General features: G+C 39.0%; 3 protein-coding genes and 1 pseudogene across 16 annotated transcripts; 3 read left to right on the top strand and 1 right to left on the bottom strand.

The window, feature by feature from the left end:
* Positions 1-625: 625 nt before the first annotated feature.
* Positions 626-8,615, bottom strand: LOC103960653 (disease resistance protein RPV1). 11 transcript variants are annotated; one of them, XM_048584907.1, is made up of 11 exons: positions 7,792-8,615; positions 5,607-6,696; positions 5,063-5,344; positions 4,064-4,909; positions 3,171-3,951; positions 2,758-2,839; positions 2,344-2,680; positions 1,930-2,150; positions 1,339-1,560; positions 1,056-1,161; positions 626-962 (listed from the first exon to the last, which is right to left on the bottom strand). In XM_048584907.1, the coding sequence occupies exons 1-5, from the start codon at positions 8,322-8,324 to the stop codon at positions 3,418-3,420; spliced, it is 3,285 nt and encodes a 1,094-aa protein (XP_048440864.1). In that variant the 5' UTR covers positions 8,325-8,615; the 3' UTR covers positions 626-962; positions 1,056-1,161; positions 1,339-1,560; positions 1,930-2,150; positions 2,344-2,680; positions 2,758-2,839; positions 3,171-3,417. The 11 variants fall into 11 exon arrangements, with proteins under 11 accessions (XP_048440864.1, XP_048440867.1, XP_048440862.1 ...); XM_048584910.1 differs by lacking the exon at positions 2,758-2,839 and adding an exon at positions 1,586-1,819 and having other exon boundaries at positions 1,339-1,504; XM_048584905.1 differs by having other exon boundaries at positions 2,344-2,839.
* Positions 8,616-12,899: 4,284 nt separating this feature from the next.
* On the top strand, positions 12,900-19,748 carry LOC125468161 (histidine kinase 3-like). Of its 3 annotated transcripts, none has more exons than XM_048585045.1 (11): positions 12,903-13,494; positions 14,004-14,285; positions 14,573-14,742; positions 14,938-15,150; positions 15,353-15,527; positions 15,613-15,664; positions 15,789-15,991; positions 16,134-16,232; positions 16,428-17,530; positions 17,807-18,165; positions 19,013-19,748. In XM_048585045.1, exons 1-10 carry the CDS (start codon positions 12,967-12,969, stop codon positions 18,126-18,128), a joined length of 3,147 nt encoding a protein of 1,048 aa, XP_048441002.1. In that variant the 5' UTR covers positions 12,903-12,966; the 3' UTR covers positions 18,129-18,165; positions 19,013-19,748. The 3 variants fall into 3 exon arrangements, with proteins under 3 accessions (XP_048441004.1, XP_048441002.1, XP_048441003.1); XM_048585046.1 differs by having other exon boundaries at positions 13,448-13,586; XM_048585047.1 differs by lacking the exons at positions 17,807-18,165; positions 19,013-19,748 and having other exon boundaries at positions 12,900-13,494; positions 16,428-17,289; positions 17,393-17,532.
* A 370-nt stretch (positions 19,749-20,118) lies between these two features.
* On the top strand, positions 20,119-21,609 carry LOC125477730 (annotated as a pseudogene).
* A 377-nt stretch (positions 21,610-21,986) lies between these two features.
* LOC125477662 (galactoside 2-alpha-L-fucosyltransferase-like) lies at positions 21,987-24,586 on the top strand. Of its 2 annotated transcripts, none has more exons than XM_048585049.1 (2): positions 21,987-22,824; positions 23,036-24,586. In XM_048585049.1, exons 1-2 carry the CDS (start codon positions 22,539-22,541, stop codon positions 24,505-24,507), a joined length of 1,758 nt encoding a protein of 585 aa, XP_048441006.1. In that variant the 5' UTR covers positions 21,987-22,538; the 3' UTR covers positions 24,508-24,586. The 2 variants fall into 2 exon arrangements, with proteins under 2 accessions (XP_048441006.1, XP_048441005.1); XM_048585048.1 differs by having other exon boundaries at positions 22,271-22,824; positions 23,033-24,586.
* The last annotated feature ends 294 nt before the right edge of the window (positions 24,587-24,880 follow it).

Below are 24,880 nucleotides of genomic sequence, written 5' to 3'. Positions count from 1 at the left end.
AGCTACTTAAAGGATGCAACGACTGAAGACAAAAACTGCAAAAAGTCTCAATGTTGAATTTCATGAGAAAAATTACCATGAAGAAGCTCCAAATGCCACGACGAATGACCTCTAGAAGGCAAATGATGGTTGTTATTGTCATTTTATGAATGGTACGCAGTTTAAATTCCAACACACATAAGCATACTGGGAATTAATAGTAGAAACTGTAACACAAAACCCCATCGCTCTCGGATTCCGTCACTTACACCTTAACATGGCTGGAAAGTATACGGTATTGTGTGAAACTAGAAGCCTATCTCTCAAATGCTTGTTCTTTGATGTTTTTCGCAGAAGGCCCCTGTCTATTACAATGTCCTGATACGTATTCATTGTCGTTGCAACAGCGGAGCTAATCAAAGCTACCACCATCCAGGAGGTCTTTCCCTTTTTCATTTCATAAACAGTTCGTATAATAACTGCAACGATTGTCGATAAGTACTTTAAACCATTGCAATGTACTTAACATCCTTGTCATCACAGAATCGACGAGGCAAGACAAGATATGCTATCTGCAAGTGCATCCTTCCACACAGAAGACATGATCTTCTGGAGACTATACGAAAATTATAAGCTAGAAAACAAGTGAAACTATCTATCTCCATATCCATTTTCAACGTGAATAAGAGTAACAAACGCATTTGAACGTAGACTCTGGCACTTACAAAAATTACAAGAAGTAAGCCCAAAGGAGCCAATTCAGTCAGAGTCTTGTATTTTTAAGTACTCAAGTCCAAGTGTAAGTTTGCCAGGAAACCACCCAACGAAAGTACTGCAAGACCAGTGCTAAGGAGGAAAACTTCGCAGTAACTGTGCTCAGTTCCTTTCTTGAAGCCAAATATAAAGGCATGGTTGACACACGCCTCCAGAAGTATACATCTGCAGCATACATGAGCATATGTAGAGGGATGTATCCGAATAAACTGCAAGAAAACCCACTTGCATATTTAGAGAAAAGACGAGTCAAATGAATAGGATAACTTTTCGTCGTTGAATACCACAGGGTTAGCGGTTACCTGTAAAGTGGAAAAATGTTTTCCATGTACTCTGCACCCTCCTCCCTATCCAGTAGTTTTCGAGCTTCCACTCTTGTGTGGATGGTGTGGATTGATACACTTGTCACTTGATAAGCATAAGAGTGAGTATTGTTAGAATCTGTTAAGTAATAAGGTTGTAGAGATTAGCCGCACAAATCACCTTTATACTGGTGAATCGTTGTTGTATCTTACCAATCAAGAAATATAGAATTTAATAGTGGTAAAGATCAGTTCAGTTACAATATGGTGAAAGATTTAATACCTACAAGTCTTTTCCTCAATTTTCACCAGGAGTTCTTGGCTCACCGCCATCTTCATATCTTAATTCACCACCACCTGATTTTCCTACACATCAAATTGCTCACAGAAGGATCATTTTGATGCTGATTGTTATCCCATACATAATGTTCAGTCTTCAGTTTCAATCCCTGAATCATGTCAACGCACATTGGATCAACAATTCAAACTAGTTTGTCCAGTCATCCTGCAAAAACATGAAACACCTTTACCGAGCAATTCTGACGTTGAAATTCAAACGGATTATGATTGCAAGTCTGGTTCTCTCTGACTTCATTGTTTCAAAAGAAGAAATGTTTTAGATGATGCCAAAGACCAAGTTTTTGAATGTATTGACAAGGTGCAGAATCTCAGTTGATTTCAGTGGGTTTACAACCGTTTATTCAAGTGACATTTCTGGTTCTTAACTCTGACAACAAGATGGAAATTAGAGTTCATGCTCAAAACTGTTTCAAATGAATTCAGACGATTTTATGTATTTCAGGTTATGCAATGGCAGAAGTATTCATATTCAGTTAGGCTACCATATGAGAATGTATGATACGAGTGGGGGCACCTGGTCTACGTTGATTTGGGTACTACGGTACACACGATATAGTGGTAAAATACAAACTCCAAATGCTAGGAAGATTTTCTTATTGCAGAGTCTTTTGTGCAGCAGTGACCTGATACTCCACTCTCCAATTGCAAGGACAACTACCCTCCCGGTGCTTGGTTCTCGCTGATGCTCCTCATTTACTTGCAATCCAGATGTCAAGCTGCCAACAGGCTCGTTTCCTGCACATTTGGCAGGAAATTTTAATTTGTAGGAATTAATGAGATAATTATGGAGATCATCAATCAAGGCTTCACAACTACCACTCTTAATGAAGTGTTAGTCCCAAAGAAAACCACCTAATTGAGATGCTTCCATGTATTATACAAATATATATGCACATATAACACAAAATGATCACATATCTGCACTTACCTAAATTGTCAGCTGTACTTGACTTATTACTTGTCAGGTGTACCGCAGAATTGTTATGTCTCTTTGAATTAGAGCCGTATGGCTCTGGATTCTTGACTTTTATATCAGTGCATCTGTCCTGGCCTTGGAGAGTGGTTCATCAAAAGAATGCCGTTTGTTCGTCATATATACAATGCCTCCAAGCAGATTAGTTCTGCCATATCCCCAGGTGAACTTTATAGAAAATTTCAGTACCCTTGGTTGGACTGAAAGAATTATTTTGCAGAGCTATTCCAGAGACGAAGAGTTATGCTGTGTTTATGTTCCCCCGAACCATCTTTACATTGGTGATGTGTTCCTGGTCAACACCAAGGATGTTGTCAGACCAAATTTATTGGTACGGGTCGTATTGGTGAGTAAGCTTATGTATTTTACTTCAACTAGAAATAGAACGGCAGGGATGAATAGACTTGAGCCCTTAGCTTGAATAATTGAATTTATCTACCACGTCCCAAACCTGAAAATGAAAGATTAAACTAGAGAAGGAAAAGAGTTGTTTTTATCTCCATGAAGTTGTATTTATCATCGATGCGGTATCTTATCTGTTTAAGTATGTTTACAAGTAACTCGATTATGTAATGTCTAGTGTTGACTACTAAGTATGGTTAAGCCGGTAAAATTAGACCCTGCATTTGACAAAAAAATGTTGAGTGCATTTGTAGGGCAAGTATTTTTGCGAATTCGAGTGGTATTTCTTGAATTATTGGATGCATGTCTTATATCGATTTTTGTAATGTTGAAATGTTTATGGATGCAATATTTCTTCGAAATTCAAAACAATTACTTACTTGAAAAATCATAAGAATCTGAAAGAAGTATGAAATATCGACTTGCTGTTGCTGATGATGAAGTTGGTGGTGATCTGTAGTCCAGGAACTCATATATGTGATGATGAGGATGAGCCTGATGTTGACGACGCATCACTGCCTTGATCGTGCCTGACCATAGAACCGATCTGGGTGTGATTTATTCCAGAGATGATGCTTTCACTTCAAAATATTTTTTTTTCTTCCACTTCTGTCATCTGTAGTGATTCTAGATTATGGGATGATTATTATCAGATGCATCATAGAACCGAGCTGGATGTGGGTCAAAAACATAACTGGCTTCGTCCAAATCATGCATATTTTCCATCATAGTTTTGTCCCATACTAGATTAACCCCTGTTTTCTTCATTGTCACATAATAATCAGGATGCAAACTCGCAAAAGAGTCTTCAAAAATTATATCAACTTTATCCCCGCCTTGCAAATTGAGCTTATCGTTAGATAATTGTCCCTGCCAAAGATAATCGTCTTCATATATTAGCTCCTCCCAATCTGTTATGCCTATGTAGGCCCGTAACATAGTACGCTTGGTATTATTTATAACAGTAACGTCAAGAGGAAGATGACGATCAATTCTATTGCCTGAGCGGTAAATGCACAACACAGTCAGCCCTTTAAAATTACGATCATCACTCGGAGGAATATTAAAACTGACTTTATTGCCATCATTGACAAACTCTAACCAATCAGGAATATAATTCCCATGGAGAGATATACCACCAAGTCCGCAAGAAGTCCATCCCTATATATACAAAAATGCAAGTGTCATGTAAATATATATACACGTACATGTGTGTTTGCGTGTGCATGCGCACGATAGGAAGGCATTTAAAACTTAGGAGAGAGAGAGATACCTGTAGAATGTTCTTCCGAAAATCAGCTGTGAGATTGGGACACATTTGCATGCTAATCCATGTCATGAAGTTTAATGATTTATCCAAGCCTGGTACCTCAGTAAGTTTGGTTGAATTACTTACTTTCAGTTCTCTCATATTTGACATTTCTGAAAAATTGGGCATTGTTTCCAATGCAGGGCAATTAAACGCATACAGAAATGTCAAATTTGTTGGTAAATCAAGGATTGTATGAAGATATTTGCATCCACTTAACCTCAATGTTTCAAGCTTTGAAAGACCACTCAGGCTGGGTAGGGTGTGAAAATTATTCCATTCAAGATCCAAATGTCGTAAAGAAATTAGACTCCCAAGATCCCTTAGGATTGGATCATCAGCTAATTCGCAAAATGAGAGATCTAATTCTCTTAAAGAGTTTAAGCCGTGTAACGAAGACGGCAAATGAATACTTTTCACACCATGTAGGGATAAACGAGTGAGATTCTTCAATCTTACTATGGAAGGTGGTACTCGTCTTATTGATGTTAAATTTGCTTCAAGTATTCTCAACGATGTCATCCCCCCTAAATCCTCATGCAGTTCTCTGAAATTTGAACAGTTATTAAGATAAAGAGTTTCAACAGATGTCGACTTATAGAAATCCCTTGGAAGCGAGATAAGCACTTTGCATCCTTGAAGGTTCACCAAAGAAAGTCTTTTAAGATGACCAATGGAGGGGTGAATCTCGGACAGACTGACACAATGTTCCAATATCAACTCTTCAAGATTTGGGACTTGTGAAAAGTCTGGTGATTGAGTTAAGAAATGGGAACACTTGAGATGAATAATTTTTAACTTCTGAAGCAACTGTTATAGAAAACCAAAGAAAAATTGAAATAAATATTCAAAAGGAAGATCTCAAACCAAAAAAAAAAAAAAAAAAAAAAAAGGGAAAAAAATGAAGGAAATCCAAAAACAAATAAAAACTGAACATCATAATGTGTAATTGATTGTACGTACCTTGGAACCCTTCCAAACTTGTACCAATTGGCTATACTGCATCTCTAAAACAACTAGTCTTGGTTGATTAAAAAAGTCATCTGGTATGGACTCTAAAGGGAATCTATGCCAGCACAACCATACTAACTCTTTGGGAAGATGTTTGTATTCTCCATTGAGCTTTACGTTGTTGAGCTGAAGCAATCTCAGTTTCTTCATATTGGCAAATGCTTCTGTACTGAAGCTCGACATGTCATACGAAAAAGAATTATCTAGAGCAAGTCCTTCAACTTCTTCAGTTCCCTGTAAACAAAAGTTTATACCGGTAAGAAACGGATTATTTGCAATATATTTACATGTATTATTATTCATTAGGCAAAATCACGTATGTTGAATATATATATATATATATATACAAGTATTGTTGGCTAATTGAGCTTTCCTTGTGCAACCGCATATATTTACACATGAATGTTGCTTAATGTATAATAGACATACGTGATGTTACATATATACTTTTCTTGTACGATGCATTAATACAAAATTTTATTGGGAATGTACTTACAAATTCATTTTCCAATACTTCGGTGACCTCTTGAGGATTCCACAACCTACTCCATTTTTCAGGATGACCAAGGGACTTTTCAGAAATAATTACTTTGGCCATTTCTTGAAGCAACTCATGCATATTCAACTCGTTGTCTTCAATAGTTACAAGGCATCGTTCACGAAGGACATTGATTCCTATTGTAGGGAAAAAATCACATCCATCGAATACTTTTGCAACATAGTCTTTGTTCCATCCAATAAAAAAACAAGATATGTCAAGGAAGATAGTTTTTTGTGTATCATCTAGCCCGTCAAAACTTATTCTTAATGGTTTTACTATTTTTTCATAAGGAGTTTTTTCCAATTTCTCCAATTGATCTTTCCACTCTGGTATGGTTCTTTTATTTAAAAAGGAACCTAAAACTTCAAGGGCTAGTGGCAAACCTCCACAGTAAGAAACAACCTTTTGTGAGAGTTCAAGATATCCTTCATTCGGATAACTATTTCCAAATGCATGCCAACTAAGGAGCTCCAGAGCTTCTCCTTTATTCAATTTCTGAGCCGGATATGTCTTATCCACTTGCTTTAGCAAATGTTCATCTCGTGTCGTTATGATAATTCTACTTCCTGGACCAAACCAATCATGATTTCCAGCTATTGCATTTAGTTGTTCCACTTCATCTATGTTGTCGATGATGACAAGTACCCTTCTATGTTGAAAATGTTGTTTTATCAGACTGATACCTCCATCAACACTACTTATTTGAGACTTCCTTTTCAAGATGTCAAAAATAAGTTTTTCTTGCAAGTGAACCATACCATGTTTATTTACAGTGTCACTAACGTCGGTGAGGAAACTTTTGAATTCAAATTTATGATAAACATGGTTATAAATGGCTTTGGCAACTGTTGTTTTACCCAATCCACCCATCCCCCAAATTCCAACCATGACAACGTCATTTGATCCACCACTTGAAAGATGTCTGATAATATCTTGAATGCGAGAACTAATTCCAACTTGGTGCTTGGCCACATGTAATTTGTTTGCGCTTGGAAGCCATTCTGTAATCTTTTTAATAATTTCTCTAATCAGCTTTGCTTCGCGCCTAAAAAATGAATCGGTAAGCAGTGGTGGGATTCAATGAAAGTTTAATAGCATCTATCAGTAAATAAACACTTTTTTTTTTCCTAGTTGTTTTTATCTCTTTTGTACTATTCAAGAATAGTAACCGATGCAATAAATCTATTCTATGCATTGTTTGAAGTTTTCTTGGTGGACAATAGAGAGCTAAATCACACTCGTGAGGTCGGTGAACTTTATGGAATGGACCCTCAATTTCAATGTAATTACATTTGTGCCGTTGTTTCTTTTCCTCCAACCCTAGCAGACGTGAAGTGCGTTTGTTGCACTAGACTAACTTCACGAACTAAATTAGATTGGTTTGGCATGAACTAAGTAGTATAAGAATAATGAAGCGTTTGATAAAGTGTCGGACTACGTCAAAGACTAATTTATTTTTAGACCTTATATACTTTTTTTTGTTACTTTTTCATCACTTCTTAAATATTTTATTCTTTTTAACCAAGATATTTTCACTTCATTCAACACAGCTCCCACCAACCCATTGAAATCCCATTTCAAGAGAGTTCCAGATGAACTCAACCCCTTCCAGGCTTACCAACCCCTTTAAAATCTCATTTCCATTAAAATCCGTTCCAGATATTTTCAATTTGTACGACTTAATCCTAGGGAGTTTCAGATTAACTGCATCTCTCCACTTTCTCCCTATAAACCTCACCGATTTCCCCCCAAAAAAAATCTCTTTAAATATCCTTTTTTTTATGTCCATCAATGGCCTATAACCTCTGAAATTCAGACCTTTTCATTTCTTTCTTCCTCACAAGCCCAAAAAAAAAAATTAGCCCCGCCTCCATTTCGCAGCCATAGCTCAGATTCAAACCGTAGGTTCACCAAACTACTCGCTCCTACCCGGCTAATATGTGATTTTGTGACCAACTTGAATAAAAGAAAGAAAATCATTCATTAATTAAACTCCAATTGCGCTTTATAAGATATTCACGTAATCATGCTAATTAATGTTTAGCTTCTGTAAAATGTTAATTAAGGCATGTTAATTATATGAGAGATTAAGTCATTCACTAACAGGTTTCAAATCTTGAAAAGCAGCTGAATGACTTACCTATTGTCAGTGATTTGAAGATGGTGGCCAGCCAAATTTGCAGTTTCTGTAAGAGCCTTTCTCCATTGCTTTATCCTTTCTTGTTTAAATTCACGTTTCTTGTCATCTTTTTCTTCACCGATGCCCTCTTCGTGCTTCTGGAATGCTTCGGCTAAATCTCCGTACTGCTTCCTAACATGCGAAGGATCAACGTGATAGAATATTGGCAAAACATGTCGCCCCAGTTTGGATCTGCACTCCATGATCTTCACCAGCTCATCAAGACACCAAGTTGAATCTGCGTACCTCTTTGAGAAGATAATGATAGAGATTCTCGACTCTTCAATTGCCCGGAACAGTTCCGCTTTTATTACTTCCCCTCTTTTTAGATCGTCCTGATCGATATAAGCCTGATATCCCCTGTCTGTTAATGCCGCGTGGAGGTGGTCCGTGAAGCCATTGCGCGTGTCTACACCGCTAAAGCTCAAGAATACGTCGTAATTCCAAAGTTTTGACTTGAAAGAGGATGAAGAGGAGGCTTCGTGGGCGGTCATGGCGGTCTCCACCGTTTATGGTACTGCAGTGGCTCAGATCACGATTGAAAGAAAAAAAAAAAGGCAGTGGTTGTTGTGTATGTTTGTGTTCAGATCAAGATCCTTCAGTCAAAAGTTCATAATATAATAATGTTCGCGTGTGGAAGCGACACACCGCCGAAAGAGAGGAACAAAGCAAAGAAAGGAACACGAAAAGATATAGGCTATCCAAAAGATTCTTCTGGTGCCAGTCGAACTGTTGACCCGATGGACATTATGTGAACACAAAGCCACTAGGGGAGAGACCGGCTATCCAAAAGAGTATTAATTGGCCAGATTATTCAATTATCAATAATGACAAGGGATATTAAAAGCTGGTTTCATATTACTGTAATTTGAAGAAAAAAAAAATTGATTCTGCTATACTTTTGGAATAAGCAGCATTAAAATAAAACAACAAAATATTTGGTAAACATTTTTATAAAAGTGTTTTAGGAAAAAAAAAAAACAGTATTATAGTGTTTGGTAAACTTTTATGTAACAGATATGAAAAAAAAACCTATTTTTCAAAGTTGGATTTTGCAGTTTCTTGTTTTTGGTTTTTTTTAATCCAAAATTATGAAAAAAAGTTGAAGCTGAATATTTACCAAACACAAAAATAGATACTAACTTTTTTTTTAAATCACTTCAGTACTAAATCAGATCTAAATGACTCAAATCCTTTTAAATTTCATCCTAGGGCATTATTGATAGTTGAAAGGACAGGGGAGCTAACAGTGTCTTTTCATGTGACTTGGACTTAGAGTACTGCCTGCAAATTGCATGCAATGACTGACTTCGCGGTGGGGGAAGAGAAAATAAACTATGATATGATTCATATATCATGCCCTTTAACAAAAGGAATTCTTATTTAAAAAAAAATAATAAGAACACCATCTTGACTGTTAAATTTAATTTTAATAAAATTTTATGATTGAGATTAAATTATAGGCCACAGAATCTTAATCACAGAATTTTATTAAAGTCAAATCTAACGATCAAGAAGAGCTCCTTATTTTTTTTTTTTGTAAAATTAAGATCCCTTTTATTAAAGTATTCTTATATACATGTAAGTAACGACCTCAAATATTATTGTAGCTAATTAACTAATGCAATGACTGACTTGGCGGTAATGGGGAAGAGGAAAGCACTTTACAAAATGGATAAACGCTTTACAAACCACATCTGATTGTCACTTCTGTTCTCTAGAAGCCATTTTTGTATATAAGCAGTTTACCAGAGCACTTTCATTAGAAGCACATCAAATTTTTAGTAAAGTTCTTTCCTTTGAAAGCACTTATTATTTACAATTTAGGACTTTTGATTATTTCTATATTTGAATTTCTAGATTAATTTTCTATGGATTTTTTTTATTAATTTTATATGGATTTGGTTGATTGGATTTTGCATGGTCAAATTTTCCTATTTGATTTCTGGATTTGTATGTTCCATTTATGCAGGTTTGAATTGAATTAATCAGGGTCTTCCATTCAATTCATATTGAATTGAAATCCCGAAATTCAAGAATACTAAAATTTCGATTTGGGATTGGTCTTCAGATTCTCGTCCCAAAAATGTTCAGTTTGGAATTTGGGATTCCATTTTCAGTTTGAGATTCCATACTCGAACCAGCCCTAAAATTCAGTATTAAAGCTCTCCACTCTCTCTAGAATTCATTGGCAAATATGCTTCCGCTCTGCTGCAGGTTTTCAAATCGTAACCCACAATTTAACACACCCGTTTCTAAATTATTTATAAATCAATCAAAGTAATTGAATTCACATGGTGAAATAAGTTTTTCAGTTTCATCTATATTGTAACATCCCACATCGTCCAGGGGAGTGGATCCTGTAAGCCTTATAATATATTTTCATCTCTACCTAGCACAAGGCCTTTTGGGAGCTCACTGGCTTCGGGTTCCATGAGAACTCCGAAGTTAAGCGAGTAGTGCATGAGAGCACTCCCATGATGGGTGACCCACTGAGAAGTTCTCGTGTGAGTTCCTAGAAACAAAACCGTGAAGGCGTGGTCGAGGCCCAAAACGGACAAATATTGTGCTACGGTGGTGGAGCAGGCATGGGATGTGGTGGACCCTGGGCGGGGATGTGACAATTTGGTATCAAAGCCAATTCCTGGGCGGAAGTGTGCTGACGAGGACGTCGGGCCCCTAAGGGGGGTGGATTGTAACATCTCACAATGCCTAGGAGAGTGGATTTTTTAAGCCTTATATGTATATTCTCATCTCTACCTAGCACGTGGCCTTTTGGGAGCTCACTGGCTTCAGGTTCCATAGGAACTCCGAAGTTAAGCGAGTAGCGCGCGAAAGCACTCCCATGAAACCGTGAGGGTGTAGTTGGGGCCTAAAGCGGACAATATGGTGCTACGGTGATAGAGCGGGCTCGGGATATGGTGGACCCCAAGTGGGGATGTGACATATATTCTATTAGATTTACATTAAAAGTCTATGCACCATACAAATCGAAATTTCTAAGTCCTAACTATTATAATTTACATGATTTTTTTTTTTTTTGTATTGATTTGAGAATATGATCGTTTAATTGTCCCTTAGGTGTAGTAGTAGTAGTTGGTGATGTGACAAAAAATATACCAGCACAAAGATTCAAAATTGAATCCTGATCTCTTTTACCATAAGTAGAAAAGAAAATGGTACAAGACAATATATAAAATAACTCTTTGAGAATTGAGTATTAGAGGCACAATTGAACCTTATTTAGAAGATTGATTATACTTCAAAAGACAACGGCGTTTGAGTCTGAAAACAAAACCCCATAATCATAAAACAACAATAAAAGAATTAAAAACCAAATTAAATAAAATAAATTACCGCAAATTAACATGAATTAAAGAAAAAGTTATTTTATCTGATGAAAGCTCAAATTTCGAGCCCTGTCTATCCCAATTTTTTTTTTTTTACGAATCTGGTCATTTCATCAATCAAAGAATCTCCAGCCACAAAATACAGGAAGACTGGCAAAAGAATCACAAAACACCAACACCCACCAAAACTATCACATCAAATTGATAAAAAAAAATAAATAAACCTAACAAGAGGTGTGATAATCACACACCCTTTTTTACTTCTCACACATCCGTTTAATTTTCGGCAGTCAAATCAGATAAATTGAAGAATATCAAGGAACATAAATCAACAAGAAGAGTGTAAAAAGTAAAAAATGATGTGTAGATAACACACCTCAATAACAATGTGGGTTCTCTCAAAAGTTCAAAACAGCCATATAAACCAAAAATCTCAAACCCCAATCAGGCAAATTCCAAATTAATGCAGCATCAATCAATTGGGAAAAACCCCAAATGGAAAAGTACCTCTTCTCTGACTCAACAATCTGCGATCTCTAGAACAAATCAGTGAAGGAAGAAAAAAAAGGCCAAAATTAGGCGTTGAGTAAATACGGAGGAGGAGCTACCATGAAAAGAAGGCGAGAGAAAGAAGTGACGTAATCGGAAATTCTGTGCATTTATCGATGCGTAGTGATGTCAGGGAAGCGAGCACCCGAGTCTCCACCACGCGTCCGACTCGGTGGACACCCAGGAGGAGTCTGATTCAGCTGCAGAGTGAGAGCGCTGCATCGCCAAGTTTCTGTAATTCTTTTCAAGAACAACTAATTCTTTCCGAATCTCAATTAAAAATTTGACAGATTTTAATGGATTTATAAATTCATTAATCTTTATGTAATTTAATTGATTTGTAGAGATTTCATAAAAAAGTTTTGATTCAATTCCCTCGAAATCTCATGGGGAGATGTGAGATTTGTATGCTTAAAATACACAACGAAATCTCTTCAATTCCCTCTAAAATCTTAATTGAATACATCCGAATTTTTAAAGATTTTAATAAACTATCTTAAAATTCTAATTGAATACACCTTGAATTTTAGAAAATCACTTAAAATTCTGATTGAATACCCATAGATTCATTAAAAGAATTAAAATCTCTCAAAATCCCAATTGAATACATTCCCTTTAGTTTTACCGGTAGATTAGCAACAACAAAGGCAAACTGATTCCAACGGTCTGAAGAAATTTGGGTTTTAGGGATTTGAGTTATCTGAAATTGATTTGGATGGACATTTTTTTGTTTCGATTCACGGTGCAACAGGATCGAAGAGGTGGAGAAGTACGAAATGAATGGTGAGAAAATGGGACAAGGATTGTCTGCCCTCCACTTCCGGTGCTTTCCTCATGTTTTTCTGTTTTGTGTGATCATGGTTAAGCTACGTCAACATTTTATATTATTTTTTTATAAAGATAATAAGACAAAAATAAATAGTAATATAAAATATTGATGTGACTTAACCGTAACCACACAGAAAAACATGAAAAAGGCACCGAAAGTGGAGGGCAGACAATCCTTCTCCGAGAAAATGTGGTTGAGCCGTGCTGCAGAGAAATTTCCCTAGCATGCCGCGCGTAGAAAACGCATAGAAACACAGTGCAGAGAAATTTCCCTGCATGCCACGCGTAGAAACACAGAAAGTAGGAACACAGAAACATTAAAAATGAGGGCAAAAACATCAAAACACTGTTGCGTATGAACACTAATTTCTCATTCCGCTTTAGTGTATTATAGTTTCACCTCTTGGCAATGTTCGTGGTTGACTTGCTTCGTTTAATGCTGATTGGGATGAGTTTCTTTCCTGTATTTGAGGTCGATTTGAAGGTGGGGCATCTGCTTTGGATGCTATGTTGCTCGATTGTATCTGTAATTTCCATGAACTGGCACCTCAATGGTGGGATTGTGACAGACACCAAGCTAGGTTTGCTTGGTGAAGATGCCAATATGTGCCTCAAATGGTGGGAGAAAATCCCACTGAACATCAGCAAGATCCTCCACCATTACTACCAGTATGTCGGGCCGAAGAGAGTCCGAAAAACGTGGTGGAGAAGGCTTGTGTTTTCGTGGGTGGTTGGGTGGACGATACTGAGCATCTGGATCTTCTCGTTCATGAGCTCACAGGCCAGTGAGGAGAGGAAGGAAACTCTTGCAAGGATGTGTAATGAGAGGGCGAGGATGTTGCAGGATCAATTTAATGTCAGCATGAACCATATTCAGGCCATGTCGATGATACTCTCGTCATTCCATGGCGGAAAGTACCCTTCGGCCAGTGATCTGGTAAAGATATCATCTATCAAATTTGAGCAATTTTAGGATGTTAAATATGTTGGAATTGGTGTTTGTCAGTGGTGCCTCTGATGCAGAGAAATGTAAGTAGACTCTCTCAAAGTGGGATTTTCTGTCACTTTACAGTTAACGTCTATTCTCATTCCAAAGAATATTGTGGAAAAAATATAAGGTGATAGAGAGTTTACGGATAGTTCCATTTTTGAAAGGATCTCCTTAGCGTGTTTTACGTCACTCAGATTGATATTTATTGAGGGTACTTGATGAGTACCCACCTATCTGTCTGTCTGTTAATTAACTGTTTTGCTAGTTGATGCATTTTGTTCACGTGGTGATTTGCTTGAAAAAGTTAAATTCGAATAATTTTGTAGCTGTTTCTCAACCGGTGTTAATTTGATATGTTTAACTTAATTTAGTTTCAGATATTCAGATCTGAGCTTTCTGTAGCTATGATGCTAGTTATCTAGTTGATAGAACATCCTAACTTTCGGAACCTGCAGAAAGCTTTTGCGCGGTACATTGAGAGAACTGCTTTCGAGAGACCCCTCACGTGTGGCGTGGCATATGCTGGAAGGGTGCTCCACTGGGGAAAAGAAGAATTTGAGAAGCAGCAGGGCTGGACTATCAAGAGAATGGATACCCTCGAACAAAACCAGGTTCATAAGAATGACTATGCCCCAGAAGCCTTGGAACCATCCCCAGTTCAGGAAGAATCTGCTCCTGTTATCTTTGCACAGGATGCCATTAGACACGTCATCCCTTTCGATATGCTGTCCGGGAAGGTATTTCCCTATCTAGTTTCTGTCGTCAACTTGTCACAATTCATTTATCAACTATACGGGTTGTTCCAATCGAATTCTATAATCTAAATTAAGCAGCATGTTAGTTATTAGTTGTCTAGGATCTTTTACTTATATTTTGCAGTCCTGATTTTTCCAAAATTTAAATGATAGTACCTTTATCTTAGAAATTTAGAAAGCTCTTCAACATTGTCTCATGCCATCTAGAAATTTTGGTTTCCTGATTTGTAACCTCAATCGTGAAGTTTTGTTCATTTGCGTTTCAACAGGAAGGTCGACAAAACATGTTGCGTGCAAGAGAATCGGGAAGGGGGGTTCTAACTGCACCTTTTCGGCTGCTTAAAACAAACAGACTTGGAGTAATACTGACGTTCGCCATCTACAAAAGCTATCTGCCCTCAAATGCAACCCCAAATGAAAGAATTCAAGCAACTGTTGGGTATGCTTTCTTTGAATGAGAACATGTTATTAATAAAAGCATAATACAAGTTTTCCGCCTTTAAAAAGCATGTCCACATTCCTTTTTGGTATCGTCAAGGCCTGGAAGGGATGTCAGCAGACAGAATTGCTTTGCTTTGCTGGACTCATAATACTTTAGAGAAGTTTTTTTAATCCTGTTGTTTCTGCCAACCAGGTATCTTGGTGGAGTCTTTCATATTGACTCACTAATGGAGAAGTTACTTCAACAACTTGCTAGCAAGCAAACCATCCTTGTGAACGTGTATGACACAACCAATCAGTCGCATCCAATCAGGATGTATGGTTCAAATGTGTCGGATGATGGATTGCAGCACATTAGCTCCTTAAGTTTTGGAGATCCCTTAAGGAACCATGAGATGCGGTGCAGGTAACTACTAAGTCTTGTGCCTTATACTTTTAGGGTTGAGCTTCTATGTTACATAGGCCTCTCCATGGTCTTTGGTAATGGGACTAGACTAGGAAATGTTAAGTTTGTCTTACTTATTGTGATCACACTGTTTCTGAGGGACCTAGGCATCTAGAAATTCTTGTAGAACTGTATTCAGAAGCTGAGTTTCTTCGTTATGCAGGTTCAAAAATAAGCCACCATTGCCGTGGTTGGCCATTGAGATTTCTCTTTACATCCTCGTAATTGCATTGTCTGTTAGCTCCGATTTCCATGCAATTGTAGATAGGATTACCAAACTGGAGGATATGATGGAGCTCAAGATACGGGCCGAGGCAGCTGTTGTTGCCAGATGTGAGGTACTTTGTGACTTTAGTTAATGCAGGGGAATTTTGTTGGGAATTGAACTATGCTTGTGCCTAATCAGATCTTAATCCTCTGTAGTTTCTTGCAACTGTTTCATACGAGATCAGAACCCCAATGAATGGTGTCCTAGGTGAGTTCGCAAGACTGCTGCTGTTATTTGGTTAAAATCATGTACCTGCATTGCTGAATATTTTAGAGCAAAACTACAGCCAAAAGAAAGCTTGCTGAACTTTGACAATTCTGTTCCTTTTCAGGAATGTTACAAATGCTAATGGACTCAAACCTGGATGATACTCAACTAGATTATATCCGAACTGCCCAGAGAAGTGTAAGACATGCAGTCTCACTTACAAATGGACTCCTGGACCCGAAGCTTGAGGCAGTGCGTTTTTATCTGCGACCTATTCTAGATGATGTTCTGTCCTTCTTTAGGATGGAGTATCAAGAAAAAGTAGAGGTAAATAACGTTTCCACCCCCGCCACTTCCCCAAAACAAAACACATCTTGCACTGTTTTATGTGTCGTTCTCTGCTCTAAGTTTTCATTGTCCAATAACTGAACTTTTGAAATTTGCATGACCAAATTTTTGGGAAGAGCAGTGGGCAGTATACGTCTCAGATCAGGTTCCTGATATGCTTATTGGTGATCCCAGAAGGTTTCGGAAAATTATCACCAATCTCATGTGGAATTCAATCAAAGTAAGTGTCTAGTGGGTTCTCAACTATTTGTTAAAGAGAGTAAAATGATGAGAGTGGATAAATGTACCCCTGGATATCTGTATGTATTCGTATATGTATATGAGGCTTTGTTAAATACGGGAATTTAAATCCATTTAAGCCACTGCGTTCTGTATAAATGGCAAATGGCAATGAGACTGTTTATTTTATTTACAGTTCACAGAAGAAGGACACATCTTTGTCACGGTTCATCTTGTCGAGGAGCTGATCGGCTTAATAGATGTTGAGACTGCATCATCACCGAATAACACCTTGAGTCGTTTCCCCGTTGCAGATAGACGCCACAGTTGGGAAGGATTTAGGTGTTTCGGTCAAGATGGAACTGCAAGCCGTTTTTCACCGTCACCTGACCTCATCCATATTATTGTATCTGTCGAGGACACAGGACTTGGAATCCCTCTAGAAGCCCAACATTTTATGAATTTGGGACATATAGATAGAGGAATTAGAATGAGGATATGGATAAGCCAGTGTTTGGTTAGCCTCATGAAAGGGGAAATCGGGTTTGTTAGCATTCCAAAGATTGGTTCCACATTTACATTTACTGCTGTTTTCACCAATGCCAGCTCCAGTTCAAATGAGTTAACGATCCAGCAAATCAGCAGCCAGTCAAATGCTGCATCCTCAGAATTTAATGGCATGACAGCATTAGTAGTGGACCAAAGACCTGTTAGGGCCAAGATGTCAAGATACCATATCCAACGGCTTGGAATTCGTGTTGTAGTAGTTTCTGATTTGTATGAGGGTTTATCTAGCATAAGCTGTGGTATTCCAACTATCAATATGGTCCTTGTCGAACAGGAAGTCTGGGATAAAGATTCAGGAACTTCAGCTCTCTTTGTCCGTAATTTAAGGAAAATTGTTGGACAGGTTCCTCCGAACCTGTTCATTCTTACCAACTCTATTACCTCATGCAGAATAAGCTCTGCAACTTCAGGTGTCCCTACCCCAACAGTCATCATGAAGCCTCTCATGGCAAGCATGCTCGCTGCCTCACTGCAAAGAGCCATGGGAGCTGGTAAGGCAAATCTCCGGAACAGGGAGCTCCCAAGTTTGTCTCTCTGCGACCTTCTGTTATGCAGAAGAATTCTTATTATTGATGATGATAATGTGAATCTCAGAGTAGCTGCCGATGCTTTGGAAAAGCATGGGGCATTGGTGGAATGTGCAGACAATGGTAAAAGGGCAATCTTACTGCTTAAGCCGCCCCACCATTTTGATGCCTGCTTCATGCATATCCAGATGCCAGAGATGGATGGGTGAGAGATGCTTTTAGTTTTGAACTTTGGAAAGCTTTCGGTTTTGAAAACCTTGCTGAAATGTCAGAAAAGATCTAAAAATAATATTTAATGCGCGAGGTTTCTTAGCAAGTTCAGTTTTTGCAAGTCATCTTATATAGAAGGTAGCCGTGTGTAGTTAATTCATAAAATCTCTCTTTCGGTTGTATACTTGGCCCTTTTTGGTAATTTTGATCCGTTTTAGCTATCCTGGATAAATTTGGTCACTACATTTATAAGTTTCATTTCTTCCCACAGGTTTGAAGCTACAAGGAGAATACGTGACACGGAACGCAATATCAGCAACAGTATTCAACATGGCGAACTTAATGTGGAGGATTATGAAGGTATTCAAGCGTGGCATGTACCCATTCTGGCCATGACTGCTGATGTAATTCAGTCTACCCATGAAGAATGCACAAAGTGCGGAATGGATGGATATGTTTCAAAACCATTCGAAACTGACCAGCTTTATCGCGAAGTTTCCCGTTTGTTCCTATCTACAAGACTACAAGTTTATAGAGGTGTGGGGAATGGGGAGAGGACTGGGATTGGATTGGCAGTTTCAGAAGGATGTTAGAAAGTTTAGAAGATGGGCAGGTTTCCATTTGAGATTGGTATGTGTTCATTGTTTTAATTTTGTTACTATCAATGGGGGACTACATCTAATGCATCAATCAATCTCATTTGAATCTATTGTTTCTCAGCACGTGATCCAATATCCTTGTGGATATGATGTTGGTTTCTACTTATGCATCCTGATTTCAAAACTCACTATTCTCCTCTAATTTTGAACTCTCCCCTTTCCCCTAATAATAGTAATTTCAAAAAAAAAAAAAAAAAATTCTGTTGTTATTGTTTGTGAGTTTGTAATTGCAAAGTTCACACACTTTGAATATGACTGCTATTTGCACGAAATCAAACCAAATCATAGGCACATAAAGGATAGATTCAATGAGCACAAGCTATGAAGTTTAAACTAAATTTTAAGTTCGTTTAAAATTGTTTTCACCATTTAGTACTACGATCTAGTGGTATTCCTCTTTATGTGTAAGTGAGAGGTCTTAGGTTCGATTCTCGTTAAAGGCGGATTTGAATCACATTATTATGAATAACCTAGTGTGAGGCTTAGCTCACTCCTCCACTCCCTTAGTGTATATAACATCGTTCGTTTCAAATCGTTCCACACTTCACCTAAATTTTCCGGCATGCTGATTGTATCACTTTGCTTTTACTGGACTTTTACTGAATGCATATATTTCTCGTTAACTTTTGATTAAGGCTGCTCGAAGGTTATTAGGTTGCAAATGAAGGGGGTAAAGTGATACTTTCTTGATAATTCAGGGGGAATTTTTACTATTAAGCCTTGACCAAACTCTAAACCTTAATTAAGCCCCCATATATACATATATATATACCTCTCACTTTCTTACTTTCTTTCTTGTTTTCAATTGCTGTGTGCAGAGTATGATTTTTTTAACCATACCCACATGCCCGAAGATAAGCTACAAGATGGACTAATTGCTCCTGGATTTGATGAAGCCTCTTGCTTGAGCAGATACCAATCCAATTTATACAGAAAAATTTCACCCCAAATCCATCTTCTCATCTTCTCTCCAGACTGAGAAGTTATGAACATCTCCACAAGAAATGTGGGCCCCACACGAAACCCTACAACAAAACCTTAGAACAACTCAAGTCCAGCAGTAACCCTAGCAGCACTAGCGCTGATAGGTCAGCAGAGTGCAAGTATGTGGTTTGGATATCTTACAATGGCTTGGGGACAGGAGCAGAGCCAAGGTGGGGGCAATGGGATTCCTTGACCCCAATAACTATGTGCCGACAGCCTCAAACAAGAAGAAGGAGCTTGTTGATATTGACAGTATGGTTGCTGTCAGTGCTGTTAGTACTGCCAGAATGCATTATGCTGCTTGTCAGATGCTGTTGCTAACTAGAGAGTATGGGTGTGTTGCTTTATATGTCATTTTTTATTCCTTGAGTTGAGTCAGTGGTGTCATTGTTTACTCCTAGGGTCCATCATTTTGTAATGTTATTGCTTATTCCTTGGGTCTTTGTAAGCATGCGTGCTGCATGCTGATAACAAAAGCATGGGTGCGGTCATCTCCATAAATAGCTCTTCCTCCCTTGTAATCCGCATGACATTTCTCGGTAATACAAAGAAGATATCATTCAAAATCAACAGAGCTGCTGCTCCATTTTTTAGCCATCACTCCATCAGCGTCTCTTCTCCCCTTGCTAAATCTTCCCACCACCGTAAATCTACTGCTTGACGGCCTCCGATCGTCAGACCTGCGTTTTTGGCCTGCCCCCTGTCTAGGGCGTCGAATTGGTTGGCACTCCGTCGTCGTCGCGTGGGGATTTGGATTCTTTGGACTCCTCGATGGGTTGAAGTTGGTTCCAGATTCGCACGTGCCATTCCAAGAGGTGGGCACGGGTCTAAAACCGGTGTCATCGAAGCTCTTGCTCTCAGGCCAGACGTCGGTGTCCAGTACTCCGATGATGACGTCACCGGCCGAGGGTAAATTTCTGACCCCATCATTGTAAATTTCTGGCTCCGCCACTGCTTGGGGAACAAGATACTGACCAAGTCCTCCGCCTTCCTCTATGCCCTGCTCACTAACAGAGTCCTTGTCGACCCTGGAACGGACATGGCGGTCCTGTTCTGTGAGCCCTTCCCTGAAAACTCATGGCTGTTGCCTAATGACTTCCCTGTCAAAGATCGATTTGATGCATTTGATCAGAAATCTCCTCATTGCTACGGGAACATTTTGAAATCGGAGAATAACAAGATCGCGAACGCTTCACCATCATTTTTGTATCTTCATCTGGCTCATGATTATGATGATCAAGATAAGCTCTTTTTGTGCGATGAAGAACAAATTCTGATCGAGAAAGTTCCTTGGCTGATTATGAGAACAGATAACTACTTTGTTCCCTCGCTTTTCTTGATGCCCTCTTTTGAGCAAGAACTCGAAAAGCTCTTCCCCAAAAAGGAAACTGTTTTCCACCACTTGGGTAGGTATCTTTTCCACCCTTCAAATCGTGTGTGGGGGATGATCACAGGGTACTACCAAGCTTACTTAGCAAGGGCAGATGAGAGGATTGGGATTCAAGTTCGAACTTTCGAGCCGGGGCCTAGTCCCTTTCCGCATGTGATGAACCAAATTTATGCGTGTGTTTTCAAGGAGAAACTGCTGCCTCGGGTAGAAAGGAAGAAACCAATAATCGACGCAGCTCCATCAGGGATGCCGAAACAGAAGTCGGTTTTATTTACTTCTTTGACCTCAGGGTACTCTGAGAATGTGAGGAACATGTACTGGGAAAATCCAACTGTGAACGGGGACATAATAGGGGTTTTCCAACCTAGCCATGAAGAGCAACAGCATACGGATGAGACTTTATACGACCGGAAAGCTTGGGCAGAGATGTATCTGCTCAGTCTGTGTGTCTACGTGTTGGTAACAAGTGCACGGTCAACTTTCGGGTACGCGGCTCAAGGTCTTGGAGGTCTGAAACCATGGATTCTGTTACCTGTACAAGCCAGAGAATCGGACAACGCGGGATCCACCCTGCGGTCGGTTCAGGTCGATGGAGCCTTGCTTTCACGATCCCCCATTTTATGACTGCAAGGCAAAGAAAGAAGTTGATACGGGCGCAATTGTGCCTCATGTGCGACACTGTGAGGATGTGGTGTGGGGACTTAAGCTAGTTGATGATCATGAATCTCATGATCGGCTCGTAGCTGTCTGATGCGAAACAGTCAATTAAAGTTACCTCAAGATACCAAGAACACGTGTTTCGTCCGGCTGCGCACGGAGCTTCGTCGAGCTCTTTGACCATACGAAGGTCTTAGAGAAGCCCAGATCATATTCTAGAAGACTTGACGCTCTGCATAGTTGAATGTTATTATCAATTGAACACTTGAAGTACAAGTCTTTTAGGGATGAGAGACTTTGTGGTTTCGAAGAATTTAAATTCAATTGTTAAAAATATTGCTGAGAGTATGAAACAAGTATTTGGAAAATAAAGTTTTTTTTGCATATGCTTATAACTAGTTGAGCCAGTTATATATTATTGTATGCAGTCCAATAACTTATTGGATAAATTGTTGTGTTTCTATCTTCTGTTTTGTCTCGAATTCGAAATTTCTTATTCTCTAAATTCCAATTTATCAAAGACAATGACTAACCTGTTATTGTCCCTAACCCATTGTTCATATTTCGATTGGGGCCTCACGTAATTATTTCCATTATCGGTAGACTTTAGTTTTTGTTAAATATTTGGCGTAAACTTACTTTTCTTGGTCACATAAGAAAGTTCAACTTGTATTAAATAATAACTAGTATATGGGCACACACAAAGTGTTTGAGAAAATTTTTTATTTTTGTTTATGAAATAGAAGGAGAGAGGAAGAGAGTGATAGAAAATGTGGGGGTGGAAAGTTTTTTTTTTTGTTTTTTTAATTAGAGATATGTTAGAATTACATTTATGTGAGACTTTGAAAAAAAAACAGCAAAATTTGGTTGTGTGAAATTACATTTCTACCCCATATTTCCTATTCATGTACCAATTTAATTAAAGAATTAAATTGATAATTTCATAGGATTTTGGTTGATAACTAGTGTTTTATTAATTATATTAAATAAATAATAATAATAAATTTCACCAAAACAACCCCCGTATCCGGCTGCCACGTTTGGACTGTTGAAGACGAAACGAAAACGAAACCCGCTCATTTCTACGACCTTAACCACCAACCCGAAACAATTACAGAGACTCTTCCCACTTCCCAGAATCCCAGTCCACCTCCCTCTCTCTCTCTCTCTCTCCCTCTCTCTCTCTCTCTCTCTCTCTCTCTCTCTGTGCGTATCTGCACTCATTTAATGAAAAATAAACCTTGAGAGATAACCATGGCATGCTCGCACGACCCTGGCATGCTCGAATCCAATCGGGATATCATAATTTATGAATGGATCTGAGAGAATCCAACAGCAGGAGGCGACTTTCACCGCAACCGAACCCCGCAGGTCGTAACAAACTTGTCTCCGCCGCTTGGTTCGCCCCGTCGAAATCCAGGCTGATTAGTCCGATGAATTTGACCAAGATATTGGCTGCTCTTTTGGTCTCTCTCCCAGTTCTCGTCACCCTCTCTCTCGTTCTTCGAAACCCGTCTCCCGATCGCATCAAAGGCTTTGCTGACGCCAGAATTATCGAAAGACTCGTAACAAATGACACATCATCGTCGTCCAGCTCAGGTAACATATTCAAGATTCGATACTGTTCAAACAGCCTTGCTTTTTGTTTGGTTACCGAGAAAAACGCAGGGAAGTACAACAATGAAATTCATACGTTGAATTTGCAATTTTAGCTTTTCTGCATGCATGATTGGTAATTTGGTTCTGGTGTGGAATTGGACTAGGATCAAAATTTGATCTTTCTAATTATTTGGGTCTGATTTTACAGAAGATGGTTTCTCAGATCATACCCACATGCCCAAAGACAAGCTACAAGATGGACTAATTGCTCCCGGATTTGATGAAGCCTCTTGCTTGAGCAGATATCAATCCAATTTATACAGAAAAATTTCACCCCAAAAACCATCTTCTCATCTTCTCTCCAGACTGAGAAGCTATGAAGATCTTCACAAGAAGTGTGGACCCCACACCAAATCCTACAACAAAACCCTAGAACAGCTAAAGTCCAGTAGCCCTAGCACTGGCGTTGACAGTTCAGAAGAGTGCAAGTATGTGGTTTGGATATCGTACAGTGGCTTGGGGAACAAGATACTGACCATATCTTCTGCTTTCCTCTATGCCCTGCTCACAAACAGAGTCCTTCTTGTCGACCCCGGAAAGGACATGGCCGACCTCTTCTGCGAGCCCTTCCCTGAAAACTCATGGCTGTTGCCTGATGACTTCCCTGTTAAAGACCGATTTGATGCATTTGATCAGAAATCTCCTCATTGCTACGGGAATATTTTGAAATCGGAGAATAACAAGATCGCAACCACTTCGCCATCATTTTTGTATCTTCATCTGGCCCATGATTATGATGAACAAGATAAGCTCTTTTTCTGCGATGATGAACAAAGTCTGATCGAGAAAGTTCCTTGGCTGATTATGAGAACAGATAACTACTTCGTTCCATCGCTTTTCTTGATGCCCTCTTTTGAGCAAGAACTCGAAAAGCTTTTCCCGGAAAAGGAAACTGTTTTCCACCACTTGGGTAGGTATCTTTTCCACCCTTCAAATCATGTATGGGGGCTGATCACAAGGTACTACCAAGCTTACTTGGCAAAGGCAGATGAGAGGATTGGGATTCAAGTTCGAACTTTCGAGGCAGGGCCTAGCCCGCTTAGGCATGTGATGAACCAAATCTATGCATGTGCTTTCAGGGAGAAGTTGCTGCCTCGGGTGGAAAGGAAGAAACCAATCGTCACATCTTCAGCAGGGATGCCGAAACTGAAGTCGGTTTTAATTACTTCTTTGACCTCAGGGTATTCTGAGGATGTGAGGAACATGTACTGGGAACATCCGACTGTGAATGGGGACACAATCGGGGTTTTCCAGCCAAGTCACGAAGGGCATCAGCAGACGGATAAGAATCTGCACGACCAGAAAGCTTGGGCTGAAATGTACCTGCTGAGTTTGTGTGATGTGCTGGTCACAAGTGCATGGTCGACTTTTGGGTACGTGGCTCAAGGTCTTGGAGGTCTTAAACCGTGGATTCTGTACAAGCCGGAGAATCGGAAGACGCCGGATCCACCTTGCGGTCAAGTTATGTCGATGGAGCCGTGCTTCCATGCTCCACCATTTTATGACTGCAAGGCGAAGAAAGGAGTAGATACGGGCGCACTTGTGCCTCATGTGAGGCATTGTGAGGATATGAGCTGGGGACTCAAGCTAGTTGATAGTCACGAATCTCATGATCAGTTGTAGTTTTTTTCTTAAATGTAATGCGAGGTAGTAATTTATTTATGCACGATTGTTGATATGGTCAATTTTTTCCCTTCAAGTCCTTTTCTTTTGAAAAAAATATCAAAGAAAATCCTCGGGGAATCTGTGAGTGCGTATCAAACTATAGTCTAGATAGTACAACTTGAAGAAAATTACTAACCCAATCGCAAGCATGATCATACTAACGTCATAAATTGGCAAATTCATAGCTCCTATTTGGACATGGTTTTCAATGGTCCCCAACTGTATTAAACTTCCGCGTATTGAAAATCGATCAATGTCATTGCATTCCAAGCTAAAAGGCTGCTCAGTATTTTTCCGTTCGGCATCACAACAGAGTTCTTTTACTAGCACT

The sequence above is a fragment of a genome, unplaced genomic scaffold (assembly GCF_019419815.1).
Source record: "Pyrus x bretschneideri cultivar Hongxiangsu unplaced genomic scaffold, Pyrus_bretschneideri_v1 Contig22, whole genome shotgun sequence".
NCBI lineage: Eukaryota > Viridiplantae > Streptophyta > Magnoliopsida > Rosales > Rosaceae > Pyrus > Pyrus x bretschneideri.
This window is presented reverse-complemented; position numbering and strand designations above follow the sequence as displayed.